Source organism: Armigeres subalbatus, chromosome 2 (assembly GCF_024139115.2).
Source record: "Armigeres subalbatus isolate Guangzhou_Male chromosome 2, GZ_Asu_2, whole genome shotgun sequence".
Lineage (NCBI taxonomy): Eukaryota > Metazoa > Arthropoda > Insecta > Diptera > Culicidae > Armigeres > Armigeres subalbatus.
Window position 1 is genome coordinate 218,763,334 of NC_085140.1, and position 20,968 is coordinate 218,784,301.

The following is a 20,968-nucleotide window of genomic DNA, read 5'->3' on the forward strand; positions in this document are numbered from 1 at the left end:
AACTTAGTGTGATTATCTTTCAAATGTGTTTTTGGACACCTGACTTCAATCCTGTCAGCAGTGTTGAATAGAAAACGAGAAACTTTGCTTTCCGGACTATTTACCTTGTTTTTATATTCTTATTAGGGGAAGGGGGGGCAATATGCCCTAGCTAAGCAAACACTGCTCTATTGTCTTATTTGTAACGCTATTCATGGGTATTTTTACATTATGCATCAGTTGGACAAGATAGCTAGTTGATGCCATTCAAAAATTGTCAAAAATCTCAATCATTTTGATAATATTCACATTTCAAAAAAGTGGTGATATTCTGTTGCCGGAAAACTCATGAGGCAAAACGCCTTTTAGCTGGTACCACGCGTACCACGCGTCGGCGAATCAGCATTCTAGTATGGATAGTCCGTGGAGACGCAAGTACTTTGTAGGTTATTGCCACTAGGGCGTTTTGCCTCGCCAAAATGTTAGATGTTTCTTCAAAATGTGGAAATTTTCGGTTTTTCCGACCTTCCCATGCACTATTTTGAAACTTTCTTCGCCTATCCTACATAATTTTAGATCTAGTTTTGTTACGGACATCTTAATGACGGTAAATATGAGGGAAACCACAAAAGGCGTTTTGCATCGGGGGGGCGTTTTGGGGCCTCTTCCCCTACGGTGCTGTGTATGACATTATTTTTATCTTCATTTTAACTTTCAGCCTTGTAATGCTAATCAATGGGCCACATGTGGTATATTCTTGGAGGGCCGCATGCGGCACTTTGAGGATCACTGGTATACATGGCCTGCCACGTAGTTATGGGGCACAATTAGGATGTTTTACCAAATATTTTTTCACATACAAGCTCTTCAAAAGTCCACGAAACAAGCTTTCAGAAACTTTTTAAAAAGTAGGAAAAAAATGCTGTAGCCGAGGATATTATCAGTTGAACAATAATGCATTGAATTACGAATCAGGAGCCGTCCAGAAACCACGTGGTCATATATGGGGGGAGGGGGGGTTTAGAAAATGACCACGATAAGCCACATGGGGGGAGGGGGGTGTTGCTCTCGAACCACGTGGTTTTTTTTACACGAAAAACTTTTAGTGAATAACAATAGCGGTGTAAAAAATACAAATTACAATTAAATGATTTAATCATTAAACGAAAAGCGCATCTAAGGGCCGATGCCCACGTAGCGTCTTTTCAACTCAGCGTTAAAAAGACGTAGGTGTGCATCTAGAAAAATCGATAACGCAGCGTCGGTCGCAACGCCGATGCATATCTGCATTATTTGACCATCTTAGCCTAAGATCCTATATCCATACAAAAATAAACGAAAAAACAGGTTGCGATTCAGTCTCAATTTCCACAAAAAAAATTTGGAATGAAAAAATGGAAAAATATTTTTAAAAAATTCCGCCGTAGACACATTCCGCAGTCCGACACTTTTGCATCAGCGGACTGCAGCTACAATTTTGAAAAATGTTCATGTTTTTACAATAATCCAAGAAAAAATCTTAAGAAGAAAAATTCAAAAGAATTTCTTGTGGATATTCAGGAAAAATCAAGTAAAGAAATTTCCTTTAAAAACTTTGACATTACTTCATACAATCCTGATAAAGTGCTAGTATTCAACATTTTTCTCTGAAAAATTTTGCTTGGAAATTTTGCTACAAATTGATAATGAAAAAAACTCCGAAAAAAATCCATGTGAATTCTGTCTGAAAATTCAAAACAGTCCCAAAAGTGAAATACATATAATTTTCGGTGGAAAAACATTCTAATGAATTTCTTCGACAAGTTCTTCCAAATCTTCACCAGAAATTCTTCTTCATTTCCAAAAGAAGTTTTTCGAACATTTTAAGGAGTGCACTTCAAAATGTTCAGTCTCCAGTTAGCCTTGCGAGTAAAGGCGTAGGATTGCCAATCCGGAGATGACGAGTTCAATTCTCGTTCCTGTCTAGGATGTTTTCGGGTGGGAAACATTCTCGACAGCCTGGGTATAGTGTATCCATCGTATTTGCTACACAAGATATATAATCGTGCAATGGCTGGCATATAAAAGCTTTCAATTTATAACTGAGGAAATGCTAATAGAATATACTAAGTTGAAAAGCAGACCAACTTCCAGTTGGAATATGGAGCCAATGCCACATGAAACACTTTGATATTTCCGTTGATTTTTTTTTTCAATTTTGGAATTTTGAAATGAAAATTTTTCGGAATACTTTTTTACGCTCTTTGTGAATTCTATCACATTTTTTTAAATTTTCCAAGTATTTTTTTATTCGAGGCATTATTTAGAATTTCCACGGAAGAGTCTATGGATTATCTTCAAAAAATTCTTTGGATTTTCAAAGAATAAATCTTTAGAATTCTCAAGGTTCATGTTTTTTGAATTTGAACCAGAAATCATTTCAAAATTTCATCGGGAATTCATTCTTCTTCGGGATGTCATTTTGATTTCTTTGTAGGTTCAGCTAAACATTGCTTTAAATCTTTACCATGCAAAGATGCACAGGAAATGATTTAGAAAGTTTAAGGAATTTTCACATCAGAAAATCTTTAAAATTTTGATTTAATTTTTTAAGGAATTCCTACTGGAAATGCTTCAAAAGTACAACCTTTACAAGTACTACAAAAGTACAATTTTTTCGTTATTTCCACTTGTAAAAACATCGGAATTTTCTCGGGAAATTCATTATTGGTGTTTCAGATGAACTTTTTTCGATTTTCTACTGGAAAATCTTAGGAATTTCCATCGGAAATATTTTGGCATATTCCGAATAATTTCTTTTGGAAATTAAAAAAAAACTGCTGAAAATTTCTAAGATTTTTTTTTTTGGAAAACGAAAAAAACTCCTTTGGAAATTTAGAAGAATTTCCTTTGAAGATTCATTAAAGTTGCCCAGGATTTTGAAAAAAATCTTTAGAGATTCTGTAAAAAAGTAAGCCGGATTTTTTTCTAATTTATACTGGAAATTCTTCGGAATTGGATGTTTATTGGAATTTGGAATTGGAATTTTCATCGCAAATATGCATTTCGGATCCTTCTACGGATCCTTCTACGGATTCTTCTAGTTCCTCAAAATTTCTACCGAACATTTTTCGGAACTCTTTCACAGAATTTCGGAAAAAAAATGTCGTTGAAATTCTAAAGATTTTCCCGCAGAGACTCCGAAGAATTTCTTATCAATATTCCGAAGGGTTTCCCTTGCAACTCCAGAATAATTATTCTTGAAAATTAAGAAGGTCTTGGAATTTAAAATTGATCCAAGCAATAAATGTAGGCAACAATTTAGGCTTAAGAAGCCTAGTTTTTATGATATTGAATAATTAGGATAATTGATCGAAAAAATTAAAAATGCACCTAAATGTTCTAAATGCACAAAATTCTAGTAGTGCACATGAAAAAGGTTATGACGTTATGACATAGAGAAGCTTGCATTTGAAAAATCAACATGAAATTCTAAATAAAATGCTTTTTAAATTCATTAAAGGGTCTTAGAACTAAGGAGATTCCAGAGATACGGGTTTGACATCATAACTTGAAGATTCATATGCGTACTCTTGCCCCACCGGGTCCTGCGTACTTTTACCCCACAGTCCCAAAAAATATTCAAGTAATGGTTTTGACTTCTTGGAAAATCAACCGGATTGGTGTTCTGTACCATAAAGTACTCTATACAATAGGTTATTGAAATGGTATAATGTTCACCTGATTGAACGTATATATGGTAATGAAATACTAGTTGCGGAAATCAAATTATTTTTAGCAAAATGACCAAAAAGTTATCTAACTCCATATCTTCCTTGTTGTTTATTCAAATCGTTTACAATTACACATGATAATAGTTGGCCAGAATACCTGTCAAACTGATGCAGTGCTGCTAGTTTATCTTTTTTTATTACTTCAAAAAATCGAAAACGTACTCTTACCCCATGCGCACTCTTGCCCCACTCTACTATATTGCTGATTCGTATAACGTTGGACGGATCGACATCAAGTGTAAGGGTTGCGGATGAAATATCGACGTCATTTGTTACCTTAGATGGATTAAAGCAGGGTGATGCACTCTCGAACCTACTGTTCAATATAGCGCTCGAGGGAGCGATTAGGAGAGCTGGTGTGCAAAGAAGCGGTACCATTATCACAAAATCGCATATGCTCCTGGGATTTGCGGACGATATCGATATTATCGGAATTGATCGCCGTGCCGTGGAAGAGGCTTTTGCGCCTTTTAAGAGGGAGACAGCGAGGATTGGACTCACGATCAATACCAGCAAACCGAAGTACATGGTCGCTGGCAATCAACGTGGGTTCATTAGTGGTGGTGGTAGCGAAATAGTGCTGGATGGTGAAAAATTTGAAGTGGTAGAAGAATTTGTGTATCTTGGAACATTAGTGACGTGCGATAATGATGTTACCCGCGAGGTAACGTATTGCAGCTGCAAAAAGGGTCTATTACGGACTTCGTAACCAGCTTAAGTCCCGTAGTCTGCAAACGAAAACAAAACTCGCGCTGTATACTACTCTGATTCTTCCGGTGGCTTTATACGGCCATGAGACATGGACGTTAAAGGAGGCTGATCGGAGAGCTCTCGGAGTGTTTGAGCGTAAGGTGCTGCGGACAATACTCGGCGGTAAACAGGAGAACGGTATCTGGCGGCGTCGCATGAATCACGAATTGTACCAGGTGTATAAAGGGCTGGATATTATTAAGCTTATACAACACGGCAGACTACGGTGGACTGGTCACGTTGTTCGTATGCCGGAAGAACGTCAAGCGAAGATAATATTTAGTAGAGAACCCGGAAGAGGCTGCAGGCTTCGTGGAAGGCCGCGTACACGATGGCTTTTTGCAGTTGAAGAGGACCTGAGGGCGCTCAATGTTCAGGGCGACCGGAAGCGATTGGCCCAGGATCGAGTCCAGTGGAGAAGGATACTCCATTCGGCGTAGGTTCATCGAAGAGCTGTAGCCCATCAAGTATCAAGTAAGTAACGATTGAAATTGAATTCCAAAACAAATCTCAACCCTTTTAGGAATGATGGGTCATATATGCCCAGCGTTTTAGATTGTCTATAAAATCACAAAAGAGAGCTAGGCCACCATATTCTTCAGTTAAATTGTTCACCTATAGATCTATAGATATTGGCTTTACAGAAAAAAATATGGAAGCTCAAATTTGACTGACCATGAAAACTCAGATATCCGAAACCTTGGGAAGATTTCGATTCTAAGAGCATGTAAATAAAGTTTAAATGTTTGAATCATTCTGAACAGATGGGTGGTCAGATAAGATGGCTCATCCTGAACGTTAAGCCAGTGATTAATATTCAGGAATACGAGATGCTCAAGGTACTTCAAAATGCTCTCAAGTTCAGCCCACGAATCTACCAGATCAATTAAGACATTTGCAATGTTCTCATCATCGGAATATATCCAATCCGATGAAATAAGCATATGATCCTAATTTCCATCAACATGAGATCCAAGATACAAGGTACCCAACATTATCTTGAGTCAACATCAAGTTGCACAATGACTATGAGGTTTGTTCGCAAACTGTTTTTGTAGGGCCTTAGAAGCACTGGGTTCACGGACTTGAATGATCAGGTAGTTCAAACATTACGACTTTCAGGACATTTTGTATGACCTAAAAAGTCTGTAGTAGCTCGTATAAATAATAATTGAAGTCATATCAACCCAAGGGACCTACTGGGATATTATATCATATATCATTCATAAGTTGATTAATTGGATAAATCGAATGATACGAACTCCAAAATAATAATTGGTCCATAATACATCCATTCCTCTAGTCGCTTATGAAAGGACCATTGACTGAAGCAAATTCGAGATGTGGAATAGAAGTTTCTTGGAAAATTATTCCAAAAAACCTTCAGAGTGACCGAGAAAATACTTTTAGTATGGCATCATTGGCTTCCACGAGTCGACATCAAAATAAAATGAAGAATTAGAAATTTTGAGAGATGAGCCAGCTCTGGATTGAAAATCTCTTTAGTAGAGAAAAAATAAAATTGTCCATAATAAAATAGGAAATTGCCAAGAAAGAACAATAATACACACAACAATAATAAATTAGCACTTGTAAACGCAAAAATTGCAATAATAAAATAAAATTTTTCCAAAAAACGAAAAAATACAAAATTTTCATGAATAAATCAATATTAGCAAAAAATTTATACAGGAATGCTACTCAAAAGAAACAACAGTAGGAGGTTTCATTTGCATCTAAGATTACATATTAACTTTGTGATTTTTTTGTAGGATTTCAGTTCAGATGCTTCGATGAGGTTAATATCTTAAGAATTTCCAGTACCTCGAGAGCTATGGAAGGTTCCAAATACTCTAAGGAATCTATAGGGATATTCCGTGATGAACTTTATAGTTATTTAAAAAAAACTAATAAAAAAAATTTAAAGAAATTAAAAATGTAGGGATATTTTGGAAAATTTATAAACCATTATAAGTTTTTCTCGAAATTTTTATAAGATATTCGCGAGTCTACATTTTTTTGTATCCTCCTGATGCATCGAAAGTGTGCGAATTCTAGATATCCTAATGCCTGATACACATTACAACATGATAACATCATCAAAATTTTCAAATTCCTGAAAATTTATAATTTCCATGCTGGGTTTAGTTCGATTTTGAATCAGTTGAAATTGTCCATCTACAAAATTGATAGGATTAATCATATGTTTTAGTTATAAAAGGTTTTTTAAATTTTGTACTTGAAAAAACCACGTGGTCATAGGGGGAGGGGGTTCTGCCAAATGACCACGATAAGCCATGGGGGGAGGGGGGGTTTGAAAATCTTCAAAAATATGACCGCGTGGTTTCTGGATGGCCCCTCAGTGAAGGTCGATTTTTAATTTTCGGCCATCTGATTCCTCATAGTGCAGCCCCGGTATCTCCTACAACCAATTAATGTGATATTCACCGCCTATAGTAAGCACAATGTTTTTATTCATAAAATGTATTCAACAGCTACTAATTAAGGTTTAATAAATTACTACCGCTAGTGATTTTGAACAAATGCAAGTTGTTGGCTGAGAAGGGGCCATAGAAGTGAGTCTGAAATAAATGATTCTACCTCAAAGGTTGAACACAAACACATTTCATCATTGCTTGCTGTACAGAACTCAGTCAAAATATTAATCTCTGATTTCATTTTTATGGGTCTTCTGATGCTTCTGTGGTCGTCGACGAAGCAGCATTATTTTGCTCAGTGACGTCCACTGTATTTTTTTCTGTCGTAGGATCCAGAGTGATGTTTTTTGGCTGCACCGAGTCTGTAGTTTTAATGATAGGAGGCAAATCGGCTTTGTCAATATCCATTTTATGAATCTGACCAGTTTGCTCTTCGGGCAGAGAGGCTCGTACAGGTTGTTGAATTGCTATTGGAGCATTATCTTTGATGTCCAGCACATCAATGTCATCGTGGTAAATGTGTGCTTCATTAAGCACCGGATCCATAGCATCATCAGAGGGTGGTGCATTGTTCTTAACGTTTTGATCATGTTCAGGCTTCAGCAGATACGGGCTGGTGTCTTGAACCAAGGGGGTCATTGGATAGCGCTGCAAATCTTCCAGTGAATATCCGCTTGATTCATCAGCAGGAGACCAATGCCGCAGCGGAATTACTATATGGGGAACTAGATTCAATTCAGACTGATTATTAGCCAACGCGTTTGTATTTGCTTCTGTCTCGGGTACTTCAGAATTTGATCCAAAGGAGAAGAATGAACGAATTCGCGAGAAAAATCCCGGGCTTGCTGCTTCCTCTGCAGTTGGTGTTTCTTCCTGTATATGGTTGTGATTCAATGCGTTAGGAATAGTATATCCTATTATTGGAACAGGATAGTTGACATACATCATCTCTCCGGCTGCAGCGTAGTTGTCAAGCATCTCAATAGGAATTTTCTCATTTACCACTTCACCGTTGGGGCCAACCGTGTCCATCCGTTTAACAGGCTGGTAGCTTAGTATGTAGTCTTTAATTAATTCCAGCCCGGTTGGGGTTGAAGCATAATCTCGAATTGCCTGGATAGTCTCACTTTTTGTTGATGTGCCTAGCAATGACATAACTTCTTCAAGTGGTGGTAAATCATCTAAATTTCTTATACCGATTTTCCGCGCCAATGAACTCAATTCACGGATTTCAGAGCTGCTCAGCCCCTGCAATTGCGAGGGTAGTTTTTTGTGCACCCCTTTGGGTAAGTTTTTAACAGGCACTGGTAGATAGTTGGGTTGCCATTGCTGCTCGGCTCCTTCTTGCTGAACATACTCGTTTTCTTGGTTGAAATTGATTGGCTCAACTGCAATAAAATGTAATCCAGAGGGCGACGCAAAGTATCGTAAGGGCATCATCGGTACAAATGCAGGTGGATTGTCCGGATCTGGGGTTTGCTTCATGAGATAAACTGGTTCACCGTTTTCCAATGATTCCATTACCACTTCCCGGTCAGGGGTTGTAGTAGGAGGCTCTGTGGTAGTGCTAGTAGAACCAAACAGTGCCTGCAATATACTTCGTTTTGCTTTCTTTGTCCTGCTCAATGATTCGGTGGGTGTAGCATGTATTAATGTGACTAATAATGCCACAGCAACAAAAAGTGCGACCTGGAAAGAAATAAATTGTTATCAAAATTAATACTAGGCGTGTTGGCGTTTTGTTGCAAGTTGAGATTAAGATTGTGGTTGAATTCATGCTTTTTATTGCTATAGGCAATAAAATTAAATAAGTTTTAAAGATTATGTTCTAAAAAACATAGATAATATTACTGAGCAACGTACACAGAAAAGTACGAAATAAAGAACAATTAACATCAGTTGAATGTAAGATTATGACAGTTCAAGGTAAATTCATTGGAATTTTCAAAAACGTTATTTATCATCTTTTTAGGGTATGAAACAATACTTCTTTGTTACGATATACCATGGTGATTTAATTGAATTTCCCTGCCTAATCCATTTCACGTAATTTTTGAAGACTATGCATCAAGTTTTGTACAACATCGTTAATTTTGCTCGCATTGTTGCAGTCTCAACAATAAGCAATTACTTAATTGTTGATAGAACAGCAATGAATTTCTATTAAATGCAAGAAAAAACAATTTTATTCCAATTAAGGGAAATTATTTTCTTTTATTATTAATTTTCACAATGCATGCAAAAGACACCTAGAGAGACTAGTCTGGGTCTATAATTTTAAAACCGTGTACAAAATATGCGTCATCAAAGTGTCATATTTTAGCCAGGTTCGGTGGTTTTTACTATCTGCGAGTTTGTGCAATCGTAATGAAATAAACCATTATAATGCCACTTCAAACTGCTCGAAGAACTGATTAATGATTGCACTCAAATCGAATAAAAAGCCGTACCGGTACTTTGGCCGGCGACTCCAGTTTAAGAAGTATGCCAAAGGGAATCTTTGATTAAGCATGAGTAATTCTATATAATGCAAATAGAGTGGAATTCCTATTTAATTTGCCAACGGAATTAGACCAGCTTGCTTTTTACATAATCTATCATGCATGGAAACCGAGCAAAACTTTTATTATCCAGATCACAGCGACGAAAAGGGGTCAGCTATTGAGAGATCAGTATACAGAATTGTAAATCTCTCAACTTTCTCGGGCGCTCATGCACAAACGCACATAAGAGATGTGGATTTTTATACCATGTTTGTGCCGACCCGGAAATCGGAAATAAGCGATTTTTGTGTTTTTAAGACAAATTCTTCCGAAATTTTAAGGAATATAATTCCTAACTTCAAAAAGAAATTCACTCGAATTTTCAAAACTTTTTTTTCGATTTCCTAAGAAATTTTTTTCCGAGTTTCCAAAATGTTTTTGGAAAATTCAACCGAATCTCCAGATTTTTTTTTTTCAAGTTTGTTGTTACGAATTGCCCTTCAAGGAAAATTCTTCCGAATTTCCAAACCGAAATAGGTCTATTATTGTCAGGGGGGTTTTTGTTGACCAAATTTTATTAAATTTGGTCACAATATTCTTTGATATCAAAGAATGTTTAGGCCAAATTTGAGCATAATTAATTATAGAAAACCCCTCTGCCATTAATAGAAAAAACCTGCCAAAGCCGTAATTTCCCCTACTTCCGAATTTCCAAGACAGATTCTTCCACAATTCTGAGTAAACTTTTCCATAGCAGCACAATTCGGAACGATTTGGTTGCTGCAACTCAAATGTAGCCGAGTTCAGTTACAAATAGGTAACAAAAACTCTATACCAAAAACTTTTCTGAAAGATATTCTTCCGATTTTTTTTTTGAAAATTTCACCTAAATTCTTGAAAGACGTTTAAGTTTGTCCTGGAAACTCTTTTAAATTTATTATGAAATCTTTTCTGTACTTCGGAAATTTTGAATTTCCTCAAAAATTTCTTTTGAAAGAAAAATCCTTCAAAATTCTCACAGGAAATTCTGAAAGGTCTTATAAGACCTATAGATTTTGTGACTGTACATATACTGCCGTCATAAGCATATTTTTCCCATGTTTGCTGGGATTCCCTATGTACATGGGACAGTTATGCGTATAATGGTATACAAAAAAGTGTGACAGACGGGGGAAGGGGGATCTAGAAGTTTCAAAAAGTAATGGACGTCATATTTGAAACCAGAGCATAAAATATTCATCTTCATGAAGCAACTTCAGTCCGAATTTTGACAAACATCGCATGAATATTCAAAACATAGAATGACATAGTCAGACGACTACTCCACAAACTCATTCATTCGACTGTCACTGAGTGTGCTTGCTATGTGCAGAAAAACATAATTAGCATTGTTTATGTTGATGTTTACCGTTGAAAGTGCCTCGCGGATGAAAATCGGATTCAGTTCTATGTGATACATTACTTTACTCGTTTGAAACGTGTTCAGATTTCAGATAATTTATCAATTTGTAAAATGTGCATGAATATTCAATGACTAATATTCAACTGAATATTGACAGTCCAGAGCCGACTATGAATGTGTCTGGAAGTGAGCTGACAAGTGAAGAAAGGTGGAGTTCACCAAAAAATTTCGATTATTTTACACTCTGTTTGAAACGCCCCAAAAGGCAAAGGTCTTCCAGAAAACATGACAAATGAGGGGCATTAGGGTAAACGAGATCTTGCAGCTTCGTGCAGTAAACCTAACCACGTTTGCACGATTCTTCAGAAAGTTCTACGATTTATGTTAAAATTTCATCGCAATCCGCTCGTACCAAACCAAAATATTGAATTTATTCGCGTTTTGAACATTTTTTTCCCATCATGCAAAGGCTGGTTTCCTTCCTATTTGGTACTGGGAGGAAGGCGTTGGCGATCACGCCTACCAAATACTTGTTCGATGAAGGAGCTTAATTCCAAAATACAAAACCATGGATGTGTGCCGCTGTAAACACGATCAAAGTAGGTAATTCATTATTTTGAATTTCTTCTGGAAAATATATAGGCCCAAAATGTTGAGAGCCACTATACTAAAAGAAGCGTGTTATACGGTCTAAAAGTCGTTCCAAAACTGATTTCAAGAAAGAAATATGAAGCCTCACTTTAGTTATACACTGGAGACGCTATTTATGGTTTTTATGCGGTTTGCTTTTCACGCGACTTTTTTACGCGCTTTCAAGGCAGACTTTTTACGCAGTACACGGTGGCCACTCAGGTTCATGAGGGTGGACCACGCCAATCATTTGTTCAGAGTACGGTAATAGAATGTTAAAAATGAACGCGCTCTTCAAGGATAATATTTATTAATTGCCAATACCCTGAATGTCATTGCCTCGAAGGCCACTCTCCTGAATGGGGCAATACCCGAAATCCATAACCCCAAAAACATTGAAACTACTTAGAGTAAGTTAGATAAAAGCAGTCCTGTTCAACCAACATTCTAAATTTTTCGTCTTATTAACTTGAACTGTGATTCTACGTCATTATTACCTAGGAAACTTCTATTCCACGAAATGGATTAAAAGAGGCAACAAAGCTTTCTTCAAATCAAGCAAATCAGACACAGGTTCTGATGATGCTTTTCACGTTTCTACACAGCTGTGTGGTTTCCAACACAAAATGAGCGAAAACAAAGCAAAATCATCACGTCTGTGTGAGGGCTGCCTATCCGATTCTGTTTTTTTGCACTTGTATACAAGTTTGATAAATTTTTTAGCATGACTTGTTATGATTCCGAACAGTTTTTGCCTTTCTTTTATGTTGTTCGTTATGTATTGAGAGCGATTCCTGCAAACCCTGTGTCAGGCCCATCTTGCAGCAGAAAGGTTTACAGCCGATTTTCCACGAACTACAGAAGCTACATTCCCACGCACTAAAGGATCTTTTAATTTATTCTGTAGAATTACAGTCCTGAAGCCTCTACTCTAGAAATTTATTGAATGACCTAGAATTGAACAATTCTCGCTCAACTTTTCAAAAGGACCTGAGTAACATTTTCTTCATGAATTAATATGAATACTGCAATCAATAGCTTTCATGTTGTTCTGTTGATTGCGCTGTTCAAATTAATTCATGAAAAAAATGTTACTTAGGTCCTTTTGAAAAGTTAAGCGAGAATTAATATAAGCACAGAGAACAGACGTTCAACTTTTGTCGGAAAGTTGTTTAAAACTTTGAACTGGTAATTTTGAAGTATGTCGTTATGCCCCCGTGATAGTGTGCTAAGAATGTTGGTAAAAAATTGCCGTATTTTACTTTTTACCGCTAGTGTTCATTACGTATTGTCACTAGATGGCAGCATCACCTTGTTTACGTAGTGTAAGCCAACGCCATCGCTTGGTGAGATTAAGTTTGTATATCGGGCAGTTTGGGAGAGCTTTAAACACGTTTTCAACAAATTCTGTATGAGACCCCATTGTGATATAAGTTTGGTTTTATGGATAACACAAACACAAGCCATATTCCAAAGGCCTTTGGTTACATGTCTCCAGTAAGCCTTGCGAGCAAACAAAATGTTTTCAAGTGGGAAATATTTTCGGCTCCCTAGCGTATCCACAGAGAACAGACATGGAAGTTCGAAATTTTTTTTTATTGAAAACGTGTGTAAAGCTCCTCAGCGCCGCCAACGCAGGCTTTCCGACCAACAAACCCAATCTCACTAAGAGATGGCGTCACGTGTTTGCACTCTGTGGGTGACTAGGTTATCGAATTAAAAAGCTTTAGAAGTGAACGCTCCCGTGAAGTCACTTAAAGGGTTCAACAAAAGTGAAAGTTGGCAACAGAATAACAAAAGCATCATTCAGAATAAGTGTAAGAAGATCCTCTTTGCGTAACTCTATATAATAGATTCTGCCAAATACCAGTTGGAATATAGAGCCATTGGAGAAGAAGAAGAAGATGGCTGTTGGAAATAGTTGATAGGTTTGTGAAACTGGTAATTGAATGTATGGAAATGCCATATACTTACTACAATATACACGGAAGCAATCAATTTATATTGTACAAGTTTAGAGTTGTGATGGAGTCGGTTGCTGGAATATTGAATTCAAACTAGATTGTAAGTTAATTATATGAATATCATTAGTTCAATTATTATTAACGGAAATACATATATTCTAGCTTTGAAGCTGTGCAAAATGATCACTGCTTTCAAAACAGTTTATTTCGAGCCAGAGAAAAACCGTCACAACATTCTTCAAAAAATCTAACTGCCCATACAAAAGGATTCGTCATGGAGGACTTGTACGCAAAGCTCGCATTACTAGAGGAGCAACACAAGTCATGGCGAATTGAACATAGCCAGAAAGAGTTACGAATCAAACAGGAATACAAACGAGAGCTGGCGCGGCTGAATGCACATTATGATGCAGCTGCGAAGAAAATTGAGTCAGCATTCCTTGCAAAACAGGTAGCTATAAAGGAGAAGTTTAGTGAACGAGATAGATGTGCCATTCCTCTTCGCGATACCGCGTCTGTGTCAACAATTCTTCTGCCGAAGCCATCAAATGCCGTAACCGACGATGGTCATGAATTAGAGACGGCTTTGCAACCAAATACTTCAGCTAGTTTGATCGTATCATCGGACACAAATGAGTTCGATGTGGATGACTTCGATAATGAGAGACCGGCAAATACGGCTGGTGATGTCCATACACGCACTGTGATGAAAGGGCAATGTATAAAATTGCCAAATTTATGGAAAAGTAGTGTTGAAGTGGTAGCAGTAATACAATCAAGCGCGAGGGAATACATCAGGTTGGATGCAGTCGCACAAAAGAGAAAAGAAACAAAATCAAGTCCATCTTTTGGAATAGATATGAAGGGCAACAGAAAGTATGAAAGATCATACGAATTCAAGAAAGATAGTTTTTCGATAAAAAACGTTTTTGATCCAGGAGGGACTGATAGGCGACTTATGATTTCTTAAGAACGGTAATAAGCTAAATTGGAAGTACATAATGGACCAGATTGTTACTAGTTTCACGGGTGGGAGTGTTGAGAATAGTTGATAGGTTTGTGAAACTGGCAACACTGGTAATTGAATGTATGGAAATGCCATATACTTACTACAATATACACGGAAGCAATCAATTTATATTGTACAAGTTTAGAGTTGTGATGGAATCGGTTGCTGGAATATTGAATTCAAACTAGATTGTAAGTTAATTATATGAATATCATTAGTTCAATTATTATTAACGGAAATATATTCTAGCTTTGAAGCTGTGCAAAATGATCACTGCTTTCAAAACAGTTTATTTCGAGCCAGAGAAAAACCGTCACAATCACAACAATGGCTAAAAGAAGAATATGGCTACGTGTGTAGACTTTAAGTCTGTACACCAGAGAATTTTTGGATGATCTGGAATGGAGCGATTAGTGTAGTACTATAGTCATATCCTATTCAAGTCTGCGAATCATAAAGAGCATGTTCCATTTTTAATTCCGAGACCATTGGTTAAGCATCAGACCTTAAGGCCTGTACTCCAAGGAAATTTTAGATGATCTGGAATGGCAATCAATCAGGTCAATCACATCTCTTCTTCTTCATTGGCATTACATCCCCCACTGGGACATTGCCGGCTCGCAGCTTAGTGTTCATTAAGCACTTCCACAGTTATTAACTGCGAGGTTTCTAAGCCAAGTTACCATTTCTGCATTCGTATATCATGAGGCTAACACGATGATACTTTTATGCCCAGGGAAGTCGAGACAATTTCCAATCCGAAAATTGTCTAGACCGGCACCGGGAATCGAACCCAGCCACCCGCAGCATGGTCTTGCTTTGTAGTCGCGCATCTTACCGCACGGCTAAGGAGGGCAATCACATGTTGGAGGTATATCAAATTTGTATACCGCATTGAAAGTTATATAACAGGCCTTTGATGATTTAAAACATGTATAATTTAAAAAAGAATTGATCAATTTGGAGATGGTCGCATGTTTTTCGGTCCTTAGTGTCGTTTGTCACATAGTAAAAAGTGAGGCGAAAGTCGATAACCTAAACTTGCAAAGAGTGCATGATAGCAATCAGTCGCATATTGTCCTCTGAGTGTGTGGGACAAAGCCGAGCGCTACTACACTCAGACCGAATAGCCATCCCGACCAGTTAGTCATAACAAAATTTTATCACAATTATATCAATATGTGTTATAAATAACAAAACTTGCAATAATTTTGTTATAAATTCTCTGTCCAAGATGGAGGAAAGAGAATTTCAAGATCGTCATAACATGATTATAACATAATGTGTTATATTAATTTTCGCCGAAAAAAAATTGCCCACATTTTTGGTAGATAGGAATTGGAAAAAAAACGAAGGTACCACCTTCAGTATAACTTGAACTTAGATTCAAAGTTGAACCAGCTGGACAAAGTTAATTGCCTACATTATGGATAATCATAATCTTTTCAAGAACATAATTTGTTATAATATAGGCGATTTTCACCTCTATTTATGTAACACAACGAGTTATATTTTTGTTCAATAAATAGCACATTTAGTAATATTTTTGTTAAAACTAGAAGAGATTGTGATACAATTTTTGTCATTTTAACTACTAATGGTACATGTTTTATAACAACCGCTGTTATAAAAAATGCTGTAACAGAATAACAAGCTCTGATATAAATCTGTTACCATCTACTGGTCGGGATACGCTGGGCCGTTGTAGCAATCATCGACTAGTAAACAAACACATTTCGATACTGTGGGCAAAAACATAAAGCACGTGTTTGAGAGGAGAGAGAAGGAATGAGTGTGATTGATCTGCTAATTGCCGTAGGGGGTTGAACCGTATTTATCACATTACCGCTAGGATGAACTTAATGAGCGTATCATTACGTTTACCGTAGCATAATGGTATACTACCCGTCTAGCGTACTGGGAGCTGTGGATTCGATTCCCATCGGTAGGCAGTGAATATTTTAACAAATTTCATAAATATTTTCCTCCCCAAAACACATGTTTTCGGTCCACAGTATCGTTTTTCACATAGAAAGTAAGACGAAAGTCGATAAACAAACATGCGAATATATACCTAAAAACTTGTTCTCTAGAAAATGTTCGGATCTGTATCCTATGTTAGTTCTATGGGATTCTGGAAGAGCCTTTTTATGAATTTTGGAAGCCATTATCGCTCAGAATTCTCTTTACGTCATCTGCCGAAGAACGGGAGACGCATAAAAAAAGCGCCATAAAAATAGGTTTCAGTCTACTCTGAAAATGATGCGAACATATAGAGGTAATCATACTACCAGATACCATACCAGAGCTGCCACAACACATATGAGCTAGGAAGAGCTTTTCAAATATTGGGCTAAATGCAAAACCACGGAATTGAATGAGATCAACCAGTAGCTGATCAAAAATTATATGTGCAGGTTGAGGTTGAGAACCACCTTAGCATAATAATTCATTAGAAAGTCCACATCTCATACTTTTGAAGCAGTCCGTACACCAGCACGAATCTGACCATTATGCGTTCCTGAGAAATTAATTTGTAACATGTTTCGAAGTATTATGATGGTCAATATCCAAAAAGAGCTATTAGCTCAATACTGCATAACATGAATATTACATAATTAAGTGATTATTTATATTGTCTACCACAGTGGCGTAGCCACGGGGGTGGTTGTGGGTATAACCCCCCCCCCCAAAGACAAAACATTTGGAAGAAAAATTTTTTTTTTCAAAAAAAAATGTTCAGAAAATCCCCAGGCCAATTTTCTGGCTACGCCACTTGTCTACCATGTATGTTACTTGAGCTACAAATCAGAGTATAAATTCAAACAGAAAAAGAACCTCTCACTCTTTATCTCTCTACCCGAACAAGAATAACATCATAAATAGACCAAATTAAGATCATATTTTGATGTCAACATCAAAGTGAAATCATGATTTGCTTTCAAATTCTGATTTTCGTGATTGATTAAATCTTTTTATTCCATTTTACTGTAGATTTCTAAACTGCATGATATGATAAATGACATCAAAATGATTTATTATTTTAATAACAAAAGCAAACAACAGAATAAGTTTTCAATTTGCTTTCATCTTAAGCAGGAATAGTTTTCGATTTGATGTCACAGTAAGTTTTTTCTTTTGATCTTTTAACTGTTAGAACGACCAAAAAGATAACAACCTGGGTTACCAAAATCGGCGATTTCACAACTACAAAATTAGTAATTGATTCACTCTCAAGCTTTGTTCGCGCCCTATAGGGTATCGTGAGAGGTGTTTAGCACTAATTGACACAAAAATGATCGGATTTGGAGATATTTATGCCTTCAGCATTTCCTAAATTGTTAATTGAAAGCTTTTTCTATGCCCACCAGTGCATGAGTATGTATCTTGTGTGGCAAGTACAATGGATACACTATGCCCAGGAAGTCGATAATATTTTCCACCCGAAAACATCCTAGACCTGATCGAGAATCGAACTCACCATCTCCGGATTGGCCATTCTACGCCTTTGCTCGCAAGAGCGAACTTAGGGAAGACTTACTCTATGATAAATTATAATTTTACAAATTTTCAAATTCTAATTTGTGTGAAAAAGCTGTAACAATCGACAACGCGACGTTTTATCGTGGTTTTTCGATGGGGGCTGCTACCCTATTCGTTTTTGATACGCTTGTTTTCATGACTTGTTACCAGTGATGTCGTTGGCAATCATTTGAATGATTTTAAGACAACTTTTTACATATATTAGATATCAACTCATGAGGTATGGCGAATTGTTAGCACTCGGGTGTAATATACTCTTAGGGAAAATTTAGACCACTTAAGCTTTGTGGATTGATAAAAAATTATGACGTAAGTTAAACGTCTAAATATTCTCGGTCGGTGGATTTCCCTAGGCATAAAAATGTCATCGTGTTGGTCACATGCTATAATGTGGTACAGTCCAATATGCACCCCTTAAGCTTCTTCGATATATACGCATCAATATAAATCAGAACATCAAGATTTTTGTGAGTAACGCATTTAAAATATGTGTTATAATGGGCCTCCGGCAAAAAACCCCACTTGCACAAAAAATAAATGGTGAACGCATGGTTGTTTGTTTTCTTAGCGGATAATGCCTTGAAAGGGACACAACTTCGTATCTTCGTAAATATACAAGGTGACAACATCAAAATCATACATACACTTATTTCTAGTTGTTATTTCTTTGACCCTATGACATACTTCTAAGTCTACTTCGAAGATTTGACAAAATAACACTTTAGTCAAGACGAAGAATACATCTATATAAGGACAGATTAGAAGCTTAATTGATTTTTATGTAGAATGAAATACCGAGTGAGATTATGTGGCACCCGATACTCTTCTTTGATGTATATTAGAGTGGGGCGTCATGGTAATTTGCTTAAATCAATGGTTTTTCGAAGCCATTCTGTGTCATAAACAACTGTGCAGAATTCATTCCTGATTGGTTGCTTCCTCGCTTTCCGCATCGCGTTTGAAGTTTGTATGGGAAAACGTATATTTTTTGCATTTTTATTTCTAGAGGTTCATCGTAAACCAAGTGGCACATTGCGTTAAAGTATAACCCAAAGGATGTCGAAGAACTTTGCCGCAGAAAAAACTTACAACGCTTCGAAGATCGATTGTTCAAACCAAATCGTTTATTCTGCCAGCACTGCCGAACTACATGGACCAATAATTTAACTGAGTGTTATTTAGAAATTATGGATCGTATAGGGCTTTGCAGCTAATGAAAGTTATTCGGAATCATTTCACAAAGTAAAAATTCTGACAAGAAGGAAGATGGGTTTTCCATTCCGGTAGTGCTGGCAGAAACATTTATTTCTTACATATGATTTGAACAATCAATTTTCGAAGCGTAATAACATTTTTTGTAGATCTTCCAGTTACGTACCTTCTTCCGCAAAGTCTTTCGGCTTCTTTCACACTGTATGCTAACGTCACGTGATTGACGATTGAAGCCACTAAGAGCAAAAATGTAAAAAAGTACGTTTTCCCATACTAATCACCATATAAATTTCAAACGCGATGCGGAAAGCGAGGACACAATCAGTCGAGCCCATATTTTGCACAGTTGATTGGGGTCCCAAAAAGATTCAGAAAAACCTTGATCTCACTTGATTGGATGAAGTTTGCGTTTTCTATAGAACTGCGCTCTACTCTAATGTAAATGAGCTGATTTGATGGCTGTTACGAAAAATCAATCAGTCAATCAGTTTAGCATTACCTTCCTGTACATTTCATATAACGACAAGACAATATCATGCTTAAAACTCACAAACTCCAGAACACATCAAATGTTCATTTTTCTTTTGTGTTCAATTGTTAGTTAATCTGAACAAGGAAATCAAAGAGTTATTGAGAAAACCACAAAACCGAAGTCGGACACAGTATGTGTCTCTACCGTTGTGTTGCACGAGAAACTTCACAAAGCACCACTTTACTTTTTATTTCGACTTGAACTTATACTGCTAACAGGTGTAAACACTTGCAAGAAACAATTCACCCTACCGTGTGCCTTGGGCCAACCCTCCACTGTATCACAATCCATACGTTCAATTTTCAAAATTACGGGTAAAGTTGCATCCTTTCGACAGCATGAGGGTAAACAACTATGCAAATCCATACGAGTGCAAGAAAATTCTCCATTGCATGCTACAGCAAAGTTTTTATCAGCAAACCGAAACAATAGAACTCACATGAATACCGAAGAATCTTCGTACAGAAACCACACTTACATGAAATTTATTCATTTTGTCTATGGAACTAAAGCCACAGAGTTGAAGTTATAGAACAACCTTACTGGTGCACATTACACGCTCGACTGATTTGGCAAAAATAGCAAGTAGCACAAATGTCTTCCTTTTCCCTGTAACTGTTCGCCACCAAATCTGAATGGTAAATCTATATCGTTATTCAAAATTGCTCATTTTGTGTGACGCCCTTCCACGAAAACCTTCCTCCACTTCCACCCGTCTTTCGTAAAGTGCCTTCACTGGTAGCAGCAATGTTGGAGCGATGGTTGCGGAAGCATAAAAGTGCAATAAATTCTTCCGGCAAACAGGTAAAAAGGATGAAATGTAATGGATGAATCGGTACAAGGAAAGGCTATAGAAGGGATAATGGCCGATGACTGCAATTTCTGTTCCAAACACTCTTGGTTAATTGCCGGAAAATATTTGGATTTAATTTAATCCTAACTCTTGCCACCCACAAGGAATGGCTCATTTGAGGTTTTCGAACCAAGTAGCACTCGACAGAAGTTTCTACCTGACTTGACAAGTTTGCAGAACCGGAATGAAAGAGCACAGACAAGTTGAATTGGTTTGCAGTTCCATGATTCGAAAGGCAAATATGATAATTGACCTTAGGAGTGTATGCATAATGTTTTTCGTTTCATATCCACCTTTTTCAAACCTCAAGCTGGAAGTGCATTCAGTTTACTGAAAGAAATATGTAGCATGCTTGGACAAGAAGAAACGTTGTTCTTACATAAACGCGATTTCTCGAACC

General features: G+C 37.0%; 1 protein-coding gene across 2 annotated transcripts; it reads right to left on the minus strand.

The window, feature by feature from the left end:
• Window positions 1-6,970: 6,970 nt before the first annotated feature.
• Window positions 6,971-20,350, minus strand: LOC134211675 (uncharacterized). 2 transcript variants are annotated; one of them, XM_062688793.1, is made up of 2 exons: window positions 20,194-20,350; window positions 6,971-8,629 (listed from the first exon to the last, which is right to left on the minus strand). In XM_062688793.1, the coding sequence occupies exons 1-2, from the start codon at window positions 20,206-20,208 to the stop codon at window positions 7,184-7,186; spliced, it is 1,461 nt and encodes a 486-aa protein (XP_062544777.1). In that variant the 5' UTR covers window positions 20,209-20,350; the 3' UTR covers window positions 6,971-7,183. The 2 variants fall into 2 exon arrangements, with proteins under 2 accessions (XP_062544777.1, XP_062544776.1); XM_062688792.1 differs by having other exon boundaries at window positions 20,155-20,349.
• Between the last annotated feature and the right edge of the window lie 618 nt (window positions 20,351-20,968).